Consider the following 21,847-nt stretch of genomic DNA (forward strand, 5'->3'; position numbering starts at 1 on the left):
TCCAAATTCAGACCTGTATCAAGTGCAAATATTGTGACCTTTTTTGCCCCAACTGTTCAGGGTTGGACCTCTGCGGTCATATCCAGCTGTGCTCGGCGAAGCAATTTATTAATTTTGGGCCCAGTTTTTAAATTGATTCATATTGAGGTCCCAAGGGTTCAAAATTAAACTTTGTTTGATTTCATAAAAAACTAGATTGTTTTAGTTTATGATTTGTGGAATTTTAGCTGTGTATTTTGATTTTTATACGACCGCAAAAAAAAATTTGCGGTCGTATATTGGTATGACGTTGGCGTCGTCGTAGTCGTCCGAAGACACACTGGTTTTCGCACTTTAACTTTAGTTTAAGTGAATGGATCTCTATGAAATTTTACCATAAGGTTCAATACCACAAAAGGAAGGTGGGGATTGATTTTGGGGGTTATGGTACCAACAGTTAAGGAATTAGGGGCCAAAAATAAGCATTTTCTAGTTTCCAGACAATAACTTGTGGAACGGTGTATGGATCTCTCTGAAATTATACCACAAGTTTCTATTCCACAAAGAGATGGTTAGGAATTGCTTTGGGGGGTTATGGATCAATGAACAATTAAGACAATTTGAAACAGTGTAAGGGAGGTAATCCAAATACAACGTTTTGATTACTTCCCTTACACTGCTTTTAAATTATGTTTAAAGAAATGCATATTTATAAAGGAAGACCAGTAAAAATATCTGCAAATGTTGCATCTTTTTTTTTTACAAAAAAATCCATATGAAAGATTTGACACCATTTTTTAAATTCTATTGTGAAATAGATTAAGTTAGCACTATGGTAAATTTTAATGGGAAATTATGGTTGCAAATTCCATTGGAAATTTGAATTGAGATTATGACCATATCTTGAGGGAAAGAATTTTTTTGGGGGGAAAGGGGGGGGGGGGGGGGGGGGGGGTTAAAAGAAATTGTGGGGGGTCAATGTTTTCTCATTTCAGATTTCAGAAATTAAAAAGAATTATTCTTCAAATATTATTTTTTTTTCCAATTTCAAATATTGAAATTTTCAAGAAGTAATCTTTAATTGCACAGTATGGCGCATTAGATTTGTAAAATCTTTGACCACATTTATTTATTTGTTATGCCGAATCTGACCATGTATTTAGATTTTTAATTTTGGGTCCAGTTTTCAAATTGGTCTACATTAAGGTCCAAAGGGTCAAAAACTAAACTTAGTTTGATTTTAACAAAAATTGAATATATGGGGTTCTTTGATATGCTGAATCTAAACATGTATTTAGATTTTTGGTTTTGGGCCCAGTTTTCAAGTTGGTCCAAATTGGAGTCCAAAATTAAACTTTGTTTGATTTCAACAAAAATTGAATATATGGGGTTCTTTGATATGCTGAATCTAACCATGTATTTAGATTTTTTATTTGTGGGCCCCGCTATCAAATTGGTTCATATTGAGGTCAAAAGGGTCCAAAATTAAACCTTTGTTTGATTTCATCAAAAATTGAATTATTGGGGTTCTTTGATATGCCAAATCTAACCATGTATTTAGATTTTTAATTTTGCGTCCCGTTTTTTAAATTGGTCGACATTAAGGTCCAAAGGGTCCAAAATTAACTTAGTTTGATTTTAACAAGAATTGAATTCTTGGGGTTCTTTGATATGCTGAATCTAAACATGTGTTTAGATTTTTTGATTATGGGCCCAGTTTTCAGGTTGGTCCAAGTTGGGGTCCAAAATTAAACTTTGTTTGATTTCAACAAAAATTGAATATATGGGGTTCTTTGATATGCTGAATCTAACCATGTATTTTGATTTTTGGGCCCCGTTATCAAATTGATCCACATTGAGGTCAAAAGGGTCCAAAATTAAACTTTGTTTGATTTCATCAAAAATTGAATTCTTTGGATTCTTTGATATGCTGAATCTAACCATGTATTTAGATTTTGGATATTGGACCATTATAGGTAAAGTAAAAAAATTTAAGTTCTTAGACCACATTCATTCTGTGTCAGAAACCTATGCTGTGTCCAGTATTTAATCATAATCCAAATTCAGAGCTGTATCAGGCTTGAATGTTGTGTACATACTTGCCCCAACTGTTCAGGGTTCGACCTTTGCGGTCGTATCAAGCTACGCCCAGCGGAGCATTTTATTGTGTTTTGGTCTGTTTTTCTTAAACTATAACCTATAGGTCAAGTATATTTGTTGTATGGAATAATTGTAAAGTGTATATGTCTGTCTGGCAGTTATCATCTGGCCTTGACCACATTTTCATGGTTCATTGGTCAATGTTAAGTTTTCATGGTTAAGTTTGTTTCTTAGATACTGTAAGCCACTAAACTTAATGCATAGATTGATTGTAAGGTGTACATGTCTGTCTGGCATGGTTCATCTGACCTTGACCTTATTTTCATGGTTCATTGGTCAATGTTTAGTTTTCCTGTTTAAGTCTGTTTCTTAGAAACTATAAGCAATAGGTCAACTATATTTGGTGTATTGAATGATTGTAAGGTGTACATGTATTTCTGGTTTGGTTTATCTGACCTTGACCTACTTTTCTTGGATCATGTTAAGTTTATGTGATACTTTTAGTAAAGCTTTATATTTAGGACTATCAACATAAAATCAATGGTCAGTAAAGAAGGCGATACATTTCAGCGTGTGCACTCTTGTTATAGGATTTATGGGAATTGTACCATATTTTGACTATCTTACCATAATTACACATTGTGACACACAATTTAATTTCTCATTTATACAGGGGTGGGGACATTTCGCTACAGTGGATCAATCTTGTTTATTACCAATAAAATTTGTTTTAGAAAATTTTCAAGTTGTAAAACAAGTTAACAAAGATACCAAATTTTGTGTCTCATTTTTCTCAAAAACAAGCATGGTAAAACATATGGGTCAATATCTCTAATTCGCCTGAAATTAAGGTACTCAAAAATAGTATGTTAGCACAAAATCTCTGCAGTTATATTGGACATATTTCAATTTTTATCAAGTGACTGAGCTTAACCATTTGTGCTGATTTGAAGAGCAGAGGACCATAGAATAAAGGTGTTAAAAATATGAAGTTATTAAATGTATGCAAAGAACTTATTGTGTGAAAAAAAGATTTTTTACCTCATGTAGCCTCATCACAAAGGGCTAGATTACAGAAAAACAAATCTCACATTGTACTCCTAAAATTTAATCACATATGTGAAAATGTCCCAGCTTCGAAACAAGCCATCTCTCTATTTTGTATGTAGACATAACTTAAGTTGCATTCATTTTTCAGACTCCATGTTGTTTTCATTTTAGATACCATTGTGCATTATAAGGACAGTCAACACATAGCTGTTTATCACAAGGGAAGATACTTTAAAGTATATATCCATTTCCGAGGTAGACTTCTTAAACCATGTGAAATTGAAGTGTAGGTATTTAGAGTTACAGCCACCATTCTTCATTGATGCACTGAATAATGTATTTGATGTTTATTTCATTTCTATGAATTATGCCTCTACTTTCTTGGGAACATAGGAATACAATATTGTTTGAAAACCCAGAGAAAACACCATTCCCATACTTTTGTTTTGTAGACGTTGTATGGGGATAATGGGTAAATGAATTAGACACTTTATTTCAAGTCCTCACAAATGGGTTTTATGAAAAAATCAATATCATTTGGTTTTTGAGTCACAAGTAAAATACATTTGCTTTGAAGAATGCACTCACAAAATGCAGAAAATTAAAGTAACCCTTACCGTGCGGGGCAGTGATATTATGGCAGCATTGGCCTCTACCCAAAATATTTTTTTTGGCTCCAATGGGTCTCCATACTTTTAGAGGTCAACTGTATGATATCAATTTCAAAATTGATGCATGTTCCCTCAACCTTACGCTATTTATTGTCATGTTTCCTAGGTTTAAGGTGCAGTTTGAGCCCAAATACGAACTTCTAAAATTGAAATCAGATAAAACTGGTTTTTCTGGAGGGGTCGGCTTCCTTTCAGTGTCTTGCACACACTTTTTATGAGTAATAGGATAATTATATTTGGTATATGGGTTCCTTGCAAGGTCTACATGTTGGTCGGAAAGGGTTCACCTGACCCTGACCTCATTTCATGGATCAAGGTTAAGTTTATGTGGTCAAGTCCATATGTCAGATACTATATGCAACAGGTCAATTATATTCTGTGTATGGAATGATTGAAATGCGTACATGTATGTCTGGCATGTATAATCTGTCTTTGACCTCATTTTCATAGTTCATTGGTGAATGTTTAGTTTTCCTGGTTAAGTCTGTTTCTTTGATAATTTAAGCAATAGGTCAACTATATTTGGTGCACAGAATGATTATAAGGTGAACATGTCTGTCTAGCATATGTATAATATTTCCTTGACCTTATTTTCATGGTTCATTGGTCAATGTTAAGTTTTCATGGTTTTGTTTGTTTGTTTCTTTCTTGGATACTATATGCAATAGGTCAACCATATTTGGTGTATGGAATGATAGTAAATTGTACATGTCTGTCTGGCAGGGTTTATCGGCTCTTGACCTCGTTGTCATGGATCTTTGATAATGATAAGTTTATGTGATCCTTTATCTAACATAAAAATCAATCATGGTCAGTAAAGCAGGACAGACATTTCAGCGTGTGCACTCTTGTTTATTTTATAGCTCACTTTATTATCCTGATCTTAGTTTTCAAGATGGAATTTTAAATAAACTGGTGCTATTTCGGGGTGTCTTCTTTTTCTTTTTTTTGAGAAGGATTTCAGTCACTATTAAGTAAGTAAGTGTTCCAATTCATATTTAGACACAACACATAAATAATAAGAGGAAAGGTGCCACCATTGTATGAGAGATGCTGAAACTGAAAATAGAATATACAAGCATTCAATAATTTTTGTTGGACAACCATCTAAAAATTAGGACATGAAGGGTGTGATTTTCAATGAGACAACTGTGCATAGACCAAAAAACAAAGATAAGAACAATTACAGGTTATTGAGGGGCTTAAACATTTCTATCTCCTGGTCTGGGTTACAAAATAAATAACATGACCTTGCAAGAACATGAGTAGCAAAAGTAAATATACCAAAGTCCAGTTACATGCATTAAAATGTTTTACATAATTATGAGATAAACTACAGACTGGTTGCCAAAACTGGTGTCTACTTACAGAGGGCTTTCCTAAAATTAATGTGATTGTCTTAAGCATGAACCCTAAACTTATATGACAGAATAAGTGTGATTTATAAACAGATTATTTATCAGATTATAATCAGGTTTACAAGTAAAAGATTTTATAGCTATGACAATTCATCTAAAGCAGTTGACATAGAAGAGGTGGCAAGCTGATTCCTTGTCCAGATAATCATGATGTCTGGGTAGAAAGGCATTCTGACTATATGAAATCAAGAAGGAATATTTCGCTCCTTTAACTTTTAGCAAGGCCTTCAACAAACTCCAAAACTAAATGAAATGTAACATATGAACAATAACAATATATATAAGCACAAGCAATTTAAGGCTTAAAAGATTAATATATACCAAATAGAAATAACAATAGATTTAAAGATTAATAGGCCAGTGACATTTTTCAAAAAGACGCTTAGTTAACGACTTTAATGCACCCACCTAACATATGGCTATATTATATATCATTCAAAAGCTTATTGTCAGTACTTTCTGTTTTGCCTGGTTGTCAACAATTCGTACAGTGCAATTTTTATTAAGTCAAGGTCAAAGGTCAAAAATAAACATTCCTAAATTTTGCAAAAATAAAACAAAATGCCCTTTACTGGTTCTTGTATGATATTTTCTTTCTAAAAATCATATGAACATAATAAGAACAGAACACCATATTTCCAAATAAATTCATATTAAAATGTTAACTGCCCAATATTTACAGAAAATTCTTTAAATATCCTTCAAAAATGATAAAATTTGTGCTAATAGCAAAATATTTCTTTAGGTATCAATATATACATGTCAAAAATAAAATAAAATTTATCGTTTATAGGTGAAGGGATTTTTTTTCGTCATTTTAAACTGCAATTGATATACCGGTAATAATGATCTGGAATCAACTGTCTTATGAAGCTTTTGCAGTTGCCCTAAAATACAATCATCTGCAATTAGGTATCATTTTGCTTTTCATTGTTTAGATAAAACATCAGTTGTTGTCAATATCAGGAGAAAATAATTTAGCATATTTCAAAAAGGGGTAATAAAAGTGATTAAGGAATATACAAGATATATAAAGTAAAAATATGAATACTGTTTGCACCACCCGCTGAACAATCACAAATCCAGCATTGATTTGTTTGTTAGCACAATATTACATACTGTATTAGTTGTTTTATCAAATATGAATGAAAATTGAAATCGTGGAAGATTGAATACCCTTTCTGAGCAATTTCAATCACCACCAGTTTAAGGTAGTGTTTGTACATGTTGGTGTTGTGTTTTAAGGACTTTTGTTTGTCTGATCTTCTTTTTATCGCATTGGTCATGGTGTCATATATGTGTTTATCGGATATGTAAGCATAACCTTGTCCCTACGCTCATTTGTTTTTGTTCATTCCATTCATATGTCCATCGGTAAGTCCAAAAAACTTTGTAATGAGCAATACTCCTATGTATACATCACTTGGTAAATTTTAGTGATGATCAAAGTTTTGACTTGCACATATATGGAGATTGCACATGAAGGGATTTTATTCATGATAAACACATTCAAATACTAGTAGAGTTCAATAGCCAGTAATTCAAATTCACCATTACAGTCCTGCTTTTAAGTTATCTCATTTTAACGATTGATTTTCTCACATTTATAGACATACCATGTTGTATGTTTTTTTATGTCAACTAATATCAGACACTTATTCCATTATGAAAACTTTGCACCATTAAAAAACCAAACGAACAGTTTATAGCATGCAAAGCATTGGAATGTTAAAAAAAACTGATGCTACTTATTCATGTTATTGTTTGGATAAAGTTTTAGGGGTTTCTTTATAATTTAGTTTTGAAAAGACATTACTTCAAACCAACTAGTTTTTGCAACCAATTTGTTTATGCAACGTTTGTGATTAGAAAAATAAAGAGAATAGAATTAACCATGTTCTTATCTGGTATGAAAATAAAGTGTGAAAATTGCCAAAACATCCTTGCCAGTAGGAAAAGTGCTTAATGCTTAAATGTAATGAAACTTATACATACTGCTTATTACCACAAAATACAGATCAAGTTTGAATTTTGGTGGTGTCACTTAAACCGTTCTAGAGTTATGCCCCTTTACAAACGGAAAAATTGCTGAATTTTTCGTTTCCTTCTCTAACTTAAGTTTGACTCAACCAAATTTTATGAAACTTATACACAATACTTAATACTACAAAACTCAGATCAAGTACAAATTTTGGTAGCGTCACTTTTACTGTTCTTCAGTTATGTCCCTTTATAACTTAATATGATATGCAAGCGGGGGCATCATCTGTGTCCCATGGACACATTCCTCATTTATTTTTTATTTTTTCTTCAATGCATGATGTTGTTGAAACAACCAAGAAAACAAATTTTCTAATTTGTATAAGAGAAAAATTTGAAAATCAACTTTTCATTAATTAGCTTTCTAACTACGTAATTATCTATTGATGTATTTAGTTTTTTTGGGCTAGCTTGATATTTATATATACAGTCCTTTATTTCTTTTATTGATAGTCATGAAATTACAAACAAAATAACAAGAAAAGACAGAAGAGTTTTTAACAGGCACACAATTAAACTACATATTGAAATATCAAAGTTTAGCTCCCTAAATTTCCCTTAAAAGCATGCATTCTGCATGTATTAAATTAATCAAACATTTTTGAATTTTTAAATGTGACTTCAACCTAAAATTGACTACATGAAAATATTTTTATAAGAAGAACAGCTTAAAAGCTATCTTTTTTCGCAGATGTTGGTATTTTGGGCAACTGTATGGGTTGATATGATTAACTGTACAAGTAGCTAGAAGCGAGATTGCAGTAATTTTATGTTGTTAAAAACTTCCTAAGCACTAAATGAAATGTGTTATTTGGTTTTATAGTGATTAACAATTGAATCACAGACAAGTATTTTGGTTTTCACTCATGTTTATCCTTTTCACTGGAATTTCAGGAAAAAGGCGCTATTTATTAAAAATACGTCATTAATATTTTAAAGTGCGTTTGACAATTGACTAACAGTCTTTGTTCTAAAAGTTTTTCATATTTCATACAGAATTTTATTATTTAGAAGACAGAATATGCAAAAATGTTGACTTCTTGTAAAATAAGAAATTGTCTGTCCTTGATCTTTTATCGTGATTTGACAGAAATTGCATCGTAGGAATATTTGACGACTGGGCAAAAAAGAAAGTACAGATGATATGTTTTCGAATGATATATGATTTAGCCGTCTATATGTTAGGTGGGTGTATTAGAAATGAAATTTTATGGTTAATGTCACTCAACTATAATTAGTATCCGACACATGATAAACACTTATGTCTAAATTTACAACTAAGTGCAGAATAATAAAATATGAAATAAAATAAATGCAAAATATGAAAATACAGTAAAACAATTGAATTAATAAAATGTTGCTTAAAAAACTAATTTCACACTTCACAGTCCAAATAATCTGGTCATCTGTTCCCATGGTACTGAAGACACGTCCCGTGTCTTACTTTTCATCTAAATTAATTGCTTCAAAAGTTTGTGTAGTGATTGTGGCATTTTCTGTTACGATAGTTATGGTTGGAATAATTATGCTCCCTTACATTTTTAAGAAAATTGTCAAATTCATCTTCTAGCTTATTGATTTTATCTTGCATATGTTCCTTTTTACGTTCCTATTTGAATTGCTATAATATTTCTCTGGTCATACATCCTAAAACTGTATTCTTCCAGGTCAGACACCCTTTCTTGTAATTTCTTGATATCTGAAGTCTGTTTGGAACGTTGTTTCTTTATCTTGTCTAGCTCTAATTACACTGGTATGTTTTTGAGGCAGTTCCTTATACTTCTTTTCATAATGAACAATTTTGATTTTGAACTTTAATAACTATTTCTGAATTCAATCGGTCATGCATGCCTGAGTCTAATGTTATCTAGGAATTCCTTATTATAGTAAGATAGGAAAGAAGTCCATGAGTTCAATATTATTAAGTTCCAATCAAGGGAAAGCTGACATTGCTTTCTGTTCTTTTAATTTCCTCATTCTTTCTGCCTCGCAACGTAATTTTGATTTTGATTTAACTTTGACTATCACATTCTGTTGTCTGTGAAAATAACATTTTCTAGCGATATGTCCAAAACATCTGTACTTGTTGCAAAATGATGTTATTGCTATACATTGTCCAAAATGAAATTGGTTGATTACAGTTTTTCCACAAAACTTATATTTGGCAGGGTCTGCTGAGGGTATTTTTTTAGATCTCTCATTGACATCACAGGAAGGCTTCAAATCAGAAAATCAGAATAGCCTTTTAAGACATTTTAATTATTTGGACTAGCTGATTCCGATCACATCATTCTAATCTATGTGACAAAACATGTAAAAATTCAAGAAATTGGACTTGAATATACGTTATCATATATTGTCCCCAAGGCAATCTGTCTTGTCTGTTGGTCCGGTCTTGTAAGGGCTCTCACATGTACAGCTCTTGCCAAATTTTTTATGAAACTCATAACAGGTTTTTATCAGCAATGCCTCAAAAAAGCATGTTCAAAAATCAGTGCAGATGATTTATTTTAAAAAGAGTTATACCCCTTTGGAAATATTAATTATATGGAAAATTGCAGTGTTAGCAACATGTACAATTCTTTTCAAATATTTATGAAACTCATATTATAAGTTTATATCAATCAGCAATGTCTTGGACAAGTTCAAAAAACCGTTCCAATGAATTATTTTTAGAAGAGTTATGCCCTTGGAAATATTAGTTATATGGAAAATTGCATTGTTAGCACTCTCACTTGTACAATTCTTGCCAAATTTTTATGAAACTTATATCATCGGTTTATATCAGCAATGTCTTTGATAAGTTTGAAAATCAGTGCTGATCAATTATTTTTAAAAGAGTTATGCCCCTTGGAAATATTTATTACATGAAAAATTGCATTGTAAGCGCTTTCAGATGTACATTTCTTGCCAGATTTTTCTGCATTGTTTTAGCCATGGTCAAATCACAAATAAAGAAACTTTTCCAAAAATACATTTTCCATTCTTTGTGCAAATGAAAGGAATACATGTTTACTTCACTACCATAAAACTTGAAATGTCTTATTACACCCTGTGACGTAATTTGGGACTTATTATGATTCAACATGATACAGTAATTTGTTAGTTTCTCTTTTTCATCTGGCTCAACTGATATCGTGATAAAGTCAGTCTCTAAATCAAAAATCCTATATTCTATACACACAAGTCAAATGAAATGATGCAAGTTTTTGGCAAACCACCTAATTTAGCATTAATTTAAGACGTGATAAAATCCTAAATGACATTTTAGTACAGAAAGACATTATGCTACGTATTTTTAAAAAACGTAATAAATGTGAACTATGTGGATGGAACTGTGTGATATTGCTGTTTGTGCGCAATACTCACTTATTTACAAGTTGATCTTTTTCACTTTACAACAGCTAATTTAATGTGCACATTATTCGGCAAACACTGGGACAAAGGAGAAGGTTCACAAAGGGCTAAAATTGGCCTTACTGTTTTTATGTTTTTTTAATCTTGCCAAAATGGTACAAATTTCACATAGAATTAGTCATGATATTACTATTTATACAAAAAAACTTCTTTTGGTCCCCTCACATTATAATTTACAAAGTTATGACCCCCTAATTATGCATGATTTGTGTTGAAAGTTAGTTTTGGTCCAATTTTTCGATAATTTTATAACAGTTTTAGGCATAATTTACTTTTGCCGCCATCCATGATCCAAAATTTGTTTGTGTCTAGGAATTTACCATTAACCTTGGCACCTTTTTTGTTACAGAACAGTTTGGATCGTAGGTTGTGTGTAGCCAATATTTTCCTATTGCTTTTAGGTCTAATAAATGCACAAAATTATCATATTTTGATAATGTCTGACTTTAGACCCTATAATGTAATATCATGTAAAGATTTGTTTTACTTAGGGATCAGGCTATTGTTGGGTTAGAAAAGATCTGCAGATACGATGTATTCCAAGATACAACTGAGATATTTGGATAAACAAATTACAGACATACAAGCCCATGAACTAATGCAAAATCATGACGTCTTCTTTCCAAAATTATTAGATTATGAACTATGATGCTGTTAATTATGATGATGAATATGATTTGCTAACCTATTTATAAAGTATGTTTGAGATGACTGTTCAATAGCTCTAGATAAAAGAGGTTTTTTAAAAAATTTTATTCATTATATAATTAATGATAATCTTTCATTAAATTTAATATTATTGATTGTAGTCAGTATGCACTTGTATCTGAATGTTTCTAATACTTGCATTCTTCTGTCATTCTTTCATATTCATTTTGGTTTTTTTCACATTCTATAAACCTGTAAACTAAGCAATAGGTTTATTTTTTATGGCTGGATGGATCTATTGAAAATGGTGGGTCTTTTTTTATGCCCCCGCCGTAGTGGAGGGGACATTAAGTTTTACCCTTGTCCGTCTGTACTTACGTACATACATCCATACGTCCCAAAATTGGTTTCCATTCTCTAACTTGAGTTTGCCTAAACCAAATGTTATGAAACTTATACACAATGCTTATAATCACAAAATACAGATCAAGTTTGAATTTTGGTAGTGTCACTCTAACCGTTCTAGAGTTATGCCCCTTTATAAATGAAAAAATTACAAAATTTTTAGTTTCCGTTCTCTAACTTAAGTTTGCCTCTACCAAATGTTATGAAACTTATACACAATGCTTATTAAGACAAAACACAGATCAAGTTTGAATTTTGGTGGGGTCACTTTAACCATTCTCGAGTTATGCCCCTTTATAAATCGAAAAATTGCAAAATTTTTAGTTTCCGTTCTGTAACTTAAATTTGCCCCAACCAAACATTATGAAACCTATACATGCTATACACAATACTTATTACCACAAAACTCAGATCTAGTACAAATTTGGGTAGCGTCAATTTTATTGTTTTTGAGTTATGTCCCTTTATTATGTTGTATGCAAGCGGGGGCATCATCTATGTCCATGGGGACACATTTTCCATTTATTTCATTATCTGTTACTCAATTCCCTTGGCTCAAATGGACAGTTTGTAAGGAGGTGATAGATTGCAATGTAGAAGAACCAAAAGAATATAAAGTTATGGAGAGAGAAAAAAAAAACACAGAAAGAAAAAAAAAGAGAGTGAAAAATACTAACATACCGGTAATCACACAACTAAAACAGAAAATAACTTGACAACAAATAATTTTTCTTCAGGTCACTGCAAAAGATTCTAGATGATGATGCTGAACCTGCAGTCGGAGAAGAACATCTGGCAGCATTAACAGCTGGTGACAGAGTACCATGGGCTAAAGCTAGACAAGAATATTTCTCAAAAGGCAAAAATAAAGCTTCTTTGGATGCTATTGAAAAGGTATAATTGAACAAATGATATGATAATGATCAGAGAAATTAGTGTAGATTTTTGGGGGAGTGTTTATGACCTTGTGGGGTTGTATTTATACTGTTGTATTAAATTTAAATTCCTGGGAAGATTGAAGTGGCTGCGTTTCTGATGGCTATTTCTTAGTCGAGGAACTTTGTGGCTGGTTGTAGAAGTATGTTGAATTGGTTACATAGATCTTGAAGAATAGTGAGTAGCCTTGTGTATATCTGCTGATCTTTACCGGGTAGGAGACTTTTAGCATTACTTTTTATTTTATATTAATTTTAAAAAAATCATAATTTATTAAAATAATGAAATTAATAAATTCTTTGAGGCTGAAGTTGAAAGTGTTGGTTACTATTAATTTTCTTTTAAATACATTTTTTCCAGAATTTAAAATGCTTTTACTACTTTTTCTTTTGAATAATTTTATTTTCCAGACTACTAAATGCTTTGAAAAACAAATGAACTATATTTTACATATAAATAATAATTTTTATTTAATTTCCTCAGGTAAATTTACCTTTGACCCAATTAGACACTAATGACTAAAACAACATATCTTGCAATAACAACATCTATTGTTCTTCCACTAATCTCCCATGTAGGAATAGCCAGAATAGTAAAATACAAAATGTAGGAATAGCCAGAAGACACCATATAAATTGTCCTGATGAAGCCTGCAGGGAAAACATGTCGACAATTTTGAAGGCATTAGTGTAGTTGTCATGTATAGGTATTTTAAGTTTTGCAATAGTTTGCATTATTTGACAACCCTGCATACCAAGATATCCACTTCAGGAGACTATCGAAAGTAAACACAATGATGTTGGTTCTCCACATGGAGTTATGTTGTATGATTTGTTAAAAGTATTTGTTAAGTAATTCCAAACAACTAATTTGGCTACATTACTTGGTCAAAAGAACTAATGTGAAGTATTGCCATCACTTGGTGTTCAGAGTCTATAAAACTTGAAGGAAATGATATATTAGATTCCTTTATGATTTATGGTTGATTACCCCAAGTTCAGTTAAACATGGCCATCCACTGTATTAACTAAAATAGCTAATTGGACAGAAAATTCTTTAAAAAAAATTGAAAAACCTTGTAATGTACCAGTTAATATTAAACTTTGATTATAGATATGAATCTCTTTCCACATAAAAGCTAAGTGTTAAATCTTGTTAAAGACCAATTGCTACCTCAGTTTGCTTCTTTAAGAATATTGGTTTATGACTGCAACTGCCTTCAAACATGACTGACTTTTTTTCCATAGCACCTGAGATCACCCCTTGTCTTTGGTGGGTTTCTGTGCTCAGTCTTTAGTTGTATATGTTGTGTTTTGTAGACTGTTTGTCCTTTACTCATTTTTGTTTAGTTTAAACAATATTTATTCAGATAAATCATCACATAACAATATAAAACACTTAATAAATATCTAGGTTTCACAAACAAGCTACGTTGCATTTACAAATCTGTCTCATGGTTTTTACCATGAGGTTGTCAGTTTTTCTTCAATTTATGAGTTTGAATATCCCTTTGGTATCTTTCGGCTTCTCTTCCCCAATCGCCTTCTAACATGACTGCCACCATAATGGCATTACTTTATTAAAAGGGTAAAATCAACCCAAATAAAAATTGCAAATAATAAGGGAGCATTTGCTTTCAATTTTGAGGAAATGATATGTTTGTGATTTCCCTAAAAAATATGATTGATGACCTTCAAAATGAAATCTGGACAAAAAACTAATAAAGACACATATTCTGGTAAATAATTGCTACCTGCTAAAATAATATTTTTCTATCCTCTTTCACAAATATGGTTGATGACCCCATTTGCTTTCAAATCTGGCAGTCACCATGAAAAAATGAGGAAAATTTGACAATATGGCAGTATAACTATGAAAAAATGGGGACAATTTGACAATATGGCAGTTACTATGAAAAAATGAAGAAAATTAAAAAAAAATCTAAAAAATTACGTGAAGAATCATTTACTATCAATGCTTGGTTAAATGTTTGTTTGTGATCTTCAAGAAATGTGGTTGATGACTCAATCCACCTTCAAACATATTCATCATAATAAGGGAAGGTAGATTGATAATAACTCTAACCATCTTCAAATGTCACTAAAAGTAGAAAATTTTAAAAATCAAAATAAATACAGTCAAACCTGGGTAAACCGGACCCTGAATAAACCGGTTTCCTGTCCATTTCGGCCGAACAGTGAAATCCCATTTTTTTCCCTTCAAAGTCTTTGTAAAGATACCTCTGTAAAATGGACCCTGTGTATTCCGAATTCTGGTCTAATTATGCAGTCCCAATACTCTTAATTACATTAATTTATTACCTGTCAAAACCGGTTTGTTCAAATAATTTAACATGATAACAGTATTGATCGATATGCAATCAAAACATAATTGTTTATACAAGATGTTTTGTTTAGGATAATCAATTAGCAAGGTGTTAAACGGTTAACTTGCAGTAGTGAGCTGTTTTTATTGAAACCCTATTAAGTTTTAATTAAGATAAACAAATAGAAACGCTGAATATATCTCGGATAAAACTTTCGTTGTAACATAGATAAATTTTTCAAATCGTGGAGTAAGAAATTTACATTGCGTTTTCGAAATGCTGGCTTCCCTGTTGTGAACCCTGAAACCAATTACCCTGATAATGACAACATTGCATGATAATGACAACATTGCATTGTCCAGTTTATAGGTTTCGTACATTGTTTTGATCATGATCAATTTCTTTTGATAAAATTTTGCTTTATAATCGGCTTTACCCACGTAGGAAATGAACAATGGAAGTTTAAAGAAAATCTTGTTGGACAATTAAAACAACGCGAGGATTCTGATGCAAATGTAAAAAAGAAAAAAAATGAATTCAAAAAGACAGTGAAACTGACGAGTCAGAGACTGATGCTACCAAGACGATTTGGGAACACTTGAAATGTTCATGTCTCAATATTTTCACACAGATCATGACATAACTTTCAATAAATAGATTGTTACGGTATTTGTTTTTATTAGTTTACAATTTATAATGAGACCAAACTTGAACATGCAAAATATCTGATGTCACAAGTCAATAACTTCCTGTAAATATGGAAACCTGAATAAACTGACCCACTGTCCAAACCGGACCTTTTTCATAGTCCCATAGCCGGCTGGTTTATACAGTTTTTATACGCCCGTTTACGGGACGTATTATGGTATACCTCTGTCCGTCGTCAACATGTCGGACATTAACTCAAAAATGCTTTAACCAATTTGCATAAAACTTTGGTGAATTGTTTATATCTATTGACGTGAGCTCCCTTTCGTTTTTTATAAAATTTAGATTTTACGTTTTAGATTGTGGGGTTTTATTCATTAAAAAAAGGGGATTTTCCAGTTTTCGGAATCTTTGGTGAATTGTTTGTATGTATTGATGTAAGCTCCCTTTAGAATTTTATAAATTTTACATTTTACATTTCAGAGTTATGGGGTTTTATTCATTAAAAAAAGGGGTGATTTTCCAGTTTTCAGACAATAACTCAAAAATGCTGTCACCAATTCTCATGAAACTTTGGTGAATTGTTTATATCTATTGATGTAAGCTCCCTTTTTATTTTCATAAATTTCTAATATGACATTGAGAATTAATTGAACTTTATTTGTTTATAGTCTGACAACAGATTTACTAAGTATTGCACAACAGCAAGAAATCTTTAATTGAATATATATTCAATTCATATAACCAATTTCAAGATCTTTGACTACATTTATTCAGAAACCTATAATATGTCAAATATTTAATTACAATCCAAATTCAGACCTGAATCAAGCTTGAATATTGTGTCACTTTTTGCCCCAACTGTTCAGGGTTGAACCTCTGGGGGCGTATCTAGCTGCGCTCAGCGAAGCAGTTTATTACTGTATGTTACGATAATGTAGGTTCTTAAAAAAATTATATTTGGTCATAATTGATATCAAACTTTGGTTAACACTTTTTTACCAGATTGAACTGGTTTCTGCATCTCTATGACATTATTACAACTTGCACCTGACTGTCACCCACCTGAATTGATTTCAACGTTTTCGTAAACTGACATGTTGATGATTTTCAGGAGTGAGGATGTGATCATTGAATAAAAATAATTAAGTAAATATTACAACAACTGTTCACTTATACTTTTGAAGATTATTTATGTGAAATGTACATTTAATTTTAAGGTAAAACTATGAAAGAATTAGTCAATTCATCATAAACAACAATTTTTAGCAGAGAAGTCTCTTTACAAAAATATATATTCATATATTTTCAGTAAGAATACTATCATAAAACAAAACATATTCTTTTAATTATTTCAAACATTGGATAAAGGAAAAGTTTATGGCAATCAGATCAAAGTCTCATGATGATTATAAATTTGTCAGCATGTAACATTCATCTGCAGCCTCAGGCTGAACATGCATGAAATATATGCCACTGGACATTAAGCAACCAAAAATCAATTATCTGCATCCATTGTTGACTTTGCCTCAATTTGAAAATGGCTATTCCAAGTTATACATTTCTAAATACAACAATGTTAATTAGCGTACAAAGCAGTTCTTTGTCATATTTCAACATTTAAAAGAATGCACCAACTTGAAAAAAAGATAGAAAAAATATGAGGATTTTCTAAAATTCTAAATGGAAAATATTAACTTTCCCTTTTCTATCATTCTAGAAATGTTATGTCACATACTTTCACATGACAAAGAAATGCAAGGCATTTACTTCTAATGACATTTTATTTGGGCATTATAAGGATTCAATAGTCCCCTTATTCATTTATACTACTAAAATAACAAGGTCCAATTTGTTAGCCGTCATAACGTAAAAACTACGATTCAAAGAATTCAACTTTATATATAACTAATATAGGACAATGGTGTTGTTTAAAAATTACACCATTCCAGGCCCTTTTGTTTTCCACATAATTAATATTACCAATAATTAACAAGTTCTGGGTCGAATCCAATACAGATACCAATAGTATGTGTCCAATGTAGTTTCCCTCTGTAGTTACCTGTTACCTTCTGTAAATCCCTCCTAGATTAGGAGAACCTGAAATTCTGCCAGTAGTTGTTTTATATCTTTGTTACACTATAGTACACTATTTAACAAGTCTGTTTTCTTCCACCTCAATACCACTATGAATTTATGTTAATTAGTTAAAAAATTAAATACAGTTTATATTAAGTTTATTGTAGTATATATGAAAACCAGAGGGTTTAAACAGAAAGATTTTGAAAGCAGAGAAAACTGTGCACCTTACAATCATCAGATGACAATACGAATACTAAAAATCCAGGCTAAAAATAAGGCATAGGTACTTTAATTCAGTCACGGACCGCGATGTCGCAGTGTATTCTAGTTATGTCTACGATTTCTTAATATAACAAGATTATGGGACTTTTAACAGTCATAATTAACACAATACTTGTATCTTCATGCTTTTTGTACAGATCCATTTTATTTGCTTTTGACTAAATGCCTCTCTAAATATCACATTTTATTTTTGTAACAATTTCAATATGCACAATTAGGGCACATTAAGGGCGTATCATGCTCTCTTGGCACAGCTGTTTTAACTCTTATTATTATTACTAAATAGAAAATGTAAATCAACCCATAATTAAAGAAATAATGAGATCTTACATAAAAAAAAACTTGTGGTAAAAATACATATGATATCCCCAACCGGAGGTAATCCAAAATGATTACTCCCTTAGTAGTAATTAAATTGTCAAGTTACTAGTTATAGATTTAAAATAATATACTTAGAATAATATCTGTTTATTACGTAACATAGTCATACATTTGTACCATTATAATGTGTGAAAAAGAGGGTGAGCCCCAAAAAATAATATCTGTTTATTACATATATACATAGTCATACCATTATGATGTATGAAAAAGAGGGTGAGCCCCAAATGTAAGACACTCCCCAAGCTGACAAGTGGAATTTCATTTTAACAAGTTGAAATGGAAAGCTGCTTGCCAATTTGGCTTGTAAGGAGAAAAAAAGGTTTCACACACTGGCTCTATGGCAATGAGACCATAACCAAAAAAACATCTAGAGGGCAATATACAATCTTCAACAATAGACAGGTGTCAATATGTCAAGCTCTGAATTATCTGTTCATCCATCACAAAGTGTTTCCCATCTCTAACTTTAAAACCCTTGGAGTTCAGTGATGAAACTTGGCATGATTATTCACCACTACCAAAGGTTTGTTGCGTGCAACGAAGAAAACTGTGCTCTGAAAGTCATGATCAAAAACTTTGTTCAACTTAGCCATGTCTTTGCATATGTACAATAACCATTCTGCTCTCTAACTTTAAAACCCCTTTAGAATTCAGTAATAAAACTTGGCAAGATTTGTGTTGCATAAATGAAAGAAAATTGTGTTCTAAAAGTATGGTTGAAAACTTATTTCAACTTAGCTACCCCTGTGCATATATATAAAAGTGGTTTCTGCTCTCTAACTTTAAAATACCTTGGAGTTTTGTGATGAAATTTGGCGTGATTATTCCCCTCTACAAAAAAGTGTTTCATGTACATGGCAGAAAACTGTAGACTGATGATCATTGTAATGTAAAAAAGTTAGTTAAACTTAGACACCCTTGCCCATATATACATGTACATAGAATAACCTTGATTGCACAACAATTTACTACTGTGGATTCATCATATTTTGTGGATTTCATAGGTTTAGGTTAACCACAAATTTAAATGTCCAACAAAGTACACATTTACTATAGGTTTGTTTTATGACTTTGGTAAAAACCTTGAAATCAAATGTGCACCAAAATTGGTATCCAGGTAAATAAATGAACCCACAGCAATTTACTTACTGCAGGACCTCTGTGATGGCTGCCATCACTTTCCTCATGCAACTTATTCTTTTTGGTAATGAGAAATCATTTATTGTATTCAACTATTACTTCTAGTGCTGAAGGTATGCTTTTTTGTCTCACCTGCGACGAAAGTCACAGTATGCGAGACATAGGTATTACTATCTGGCGGTGGCAGCGTAAACTATTTGTTTAAAGCTTTATATTTCAGAAGGTAGAAGACCTGGATGCTTCATACCTTGTATGTAGATACTTTATGTTATGTAGTTTCCGTTGTTATATGTCCATTGTCATTGACCTCGTTTTCATGGTTCAGCGACTGCTTGAAAAAAAATTATTGTTTTTTTGTTATGTGAATTTCTCACTTATTATGAGTTATAGGATAACTATATTTGGTATATGGGTTCCTCGGGACGTCTACATGTCCGTCAAACAGGGTTCACCTGACCTCATCCTCATTTCATGGATCAGTGATTAAGGTTAAAGTTACCTGATTAGGTGAGTTTCTCAAATACTATAAGCAGTAGGTCAACTTTATGTGATGTATGGAATGATTGTAATGGGTACATGTCAGTCTGGCAGGTTTCATCTGACTTTGACCTCAATTTTATGGTTCATTGGTCAATGTTAAGTTTTTGTATTTTGGTCTGTTTTTCAAGTACTATAAGCAATAGGTCAACTATATTTGGTGTATGGAATGATTGTAAGGTGTACATGTCTGTCTGGCAGATATCATCTGACTGTGACCTCATTTTCATGATTCATTGGTCTATGTTAAGTTTTTGTGTTTTGGTCTGTTTTTCAAATACTAATAGCAATAGGTCAGCTATATTTGGTGTATGGATAATTGTAAGGTGTACATGTCTGTGGCAGGTATAATCTGACCTTGACCTCATTTTCATGGTTCATTGGTCAATGGTAAGATTTTGGGATACGATTGCTGTCAAGCAATCTGTAGACTTTTAGGATTGACTCCTTTCCAAGGCTCTGACATCAATCGTTTTGTGCTTTAAATTAAGGAACAACTCAGATTCTTAAGATTGTTCTGTTTTAAAGAGTTAAACAAACAAACAGATTGAATTTAAACAACTTTCCGTTAATTGTTTTCTCATAATCCTCATGTTTTGATATCTCCCTTTTTAGCTCACCAGCCCCATGTGAGCTTATGCCATCACTTGGCGTCCGTCGTCTGTCGTTGTCGTCGTCGTCTGTCGTCGTAAACTGTATAAAAAATCTTCTCCTCTGAAACTACTGGGCCAAATACCTTCAAACTTTAACTAAATGTTCCTTAGGGTATCTAGTTTATAAATTGTATCCGAAGTTTTGATCCATCAACAAACATGGCCGCCATGGCTTAAAATAGAACATAAGGGTCAAATGCAGTTTTTGGCTTATATCTCAAAAAACTAAATCTTTTAGAGCAAATGTGACAGAGTAAAATTGTTAAATTGGTCAAGATCTACAGGCCCTGAAATTTTCAGACGAATCGAACAACCCATTGTTGGGTTGCTGCCACCGAATTGGTAGTTTTAACAAAATTTTGCAGATTTTTGTTATTATTTTGAATATCATTATAGATATATATAAACTGTAAGCAGCAATAATGTTCAGCAAAGTAAGATCTACAAAAAAGTTAAATGACCACAATTGTCAATTGACCCCTTAAGGAGTTATTGCCCTTTAAAAACAATTTTACACAATTTGTTCATCAAGTTTGCTAACATTTAAAAATCTTCTCCTCTGAAACTACTGGGCCAATTACTTTCAAACTTTAATTAAATGTTCCTTAGGTTATCTTGTTTATAAATTGTATCCGAAGTTTGTATCCATCGACAAACATGGCCACCATGGCTAAAAATAGAACATAAGGGTCAAATGCAGTTTTTGGCTTATATCTCAAAAACTAAATCTTTTAGAGCAAATGTGACATGGGGGTAAAATTGTTTAATTGGTCAAGATCTATCGGCCCTGAAATTATCAGACGAATCGAACAAGCCATTGTTGGGTTGCTGCCACCGAATTGGTACTTTTAACAAAATTTTGCAGTTTTTTGTAAATTATTTTGAATATTATTATAGATATATATAAACTGTAAGCAGCAATAATGTTCAGCAAAGTAAGATCTACAAAAAAGTTAATATGACCAAAATTGTCAATTGACCCCTTAAGGAGTTATTGCCCTTTAAAGACAATTTTATACAATTTGTTCATCAAGTTTGCTAACATTTAAAAATCTTCTCCTCTGAAATACAGGTGAGCGATTCAGGCTGTTGAGAGCCTCTTGTTTATTTTTGTGATTATTTTACAATACGGAA

The 21,847-nt window shown here is 31.9% G+C and overlaps 1 protein-coding gene across 4 annotated transcripts in view; it reads left to right on the plus strand.

Moving 5' to 3' along the window:
* LOC127724656 (carnitine O-palmitoyltransferase 1, liver isoform-like) overlaps positions 1-21,847 on the plus strand; it is a 212,107-nt gene that overhangs the window by 75,491 nt on the left and 114,769 nt on the right. For all 4 annotated transcript variants that reach the window (XM_052231687.1, XM_052231689.1, XM_052231686.1 and 1 more), the window contains 2 exons: positions 3,301-3,415; positions 12,466-12,622. In XM_052231687.1, the coding sequence (XP_052087647.1) occupies positions 3,301-3,415; positions 12,466-12,622 (272 nt within the window). The remainder of the gene's footprint in view (positions 1-3,300; positions 3,416-12,465; positions 12,623-21,847) is intronic.

This window comes from Mytilus californianus, unplaced genomic scaffold (genome assembly GCF_021869535.1).
Source record: "Mytilus californianus isolate M0D057914Y unplaced genomic scaffold, xbMytCali1.0.p SCAF_14, whole genome shotgun sequence".
Lineage (NCBI taxonomy): Eukaryota > Metazoa > Mollusca > Bivalvia > Mytilida > Mytilidae > Mytilus > Mytilus californianus.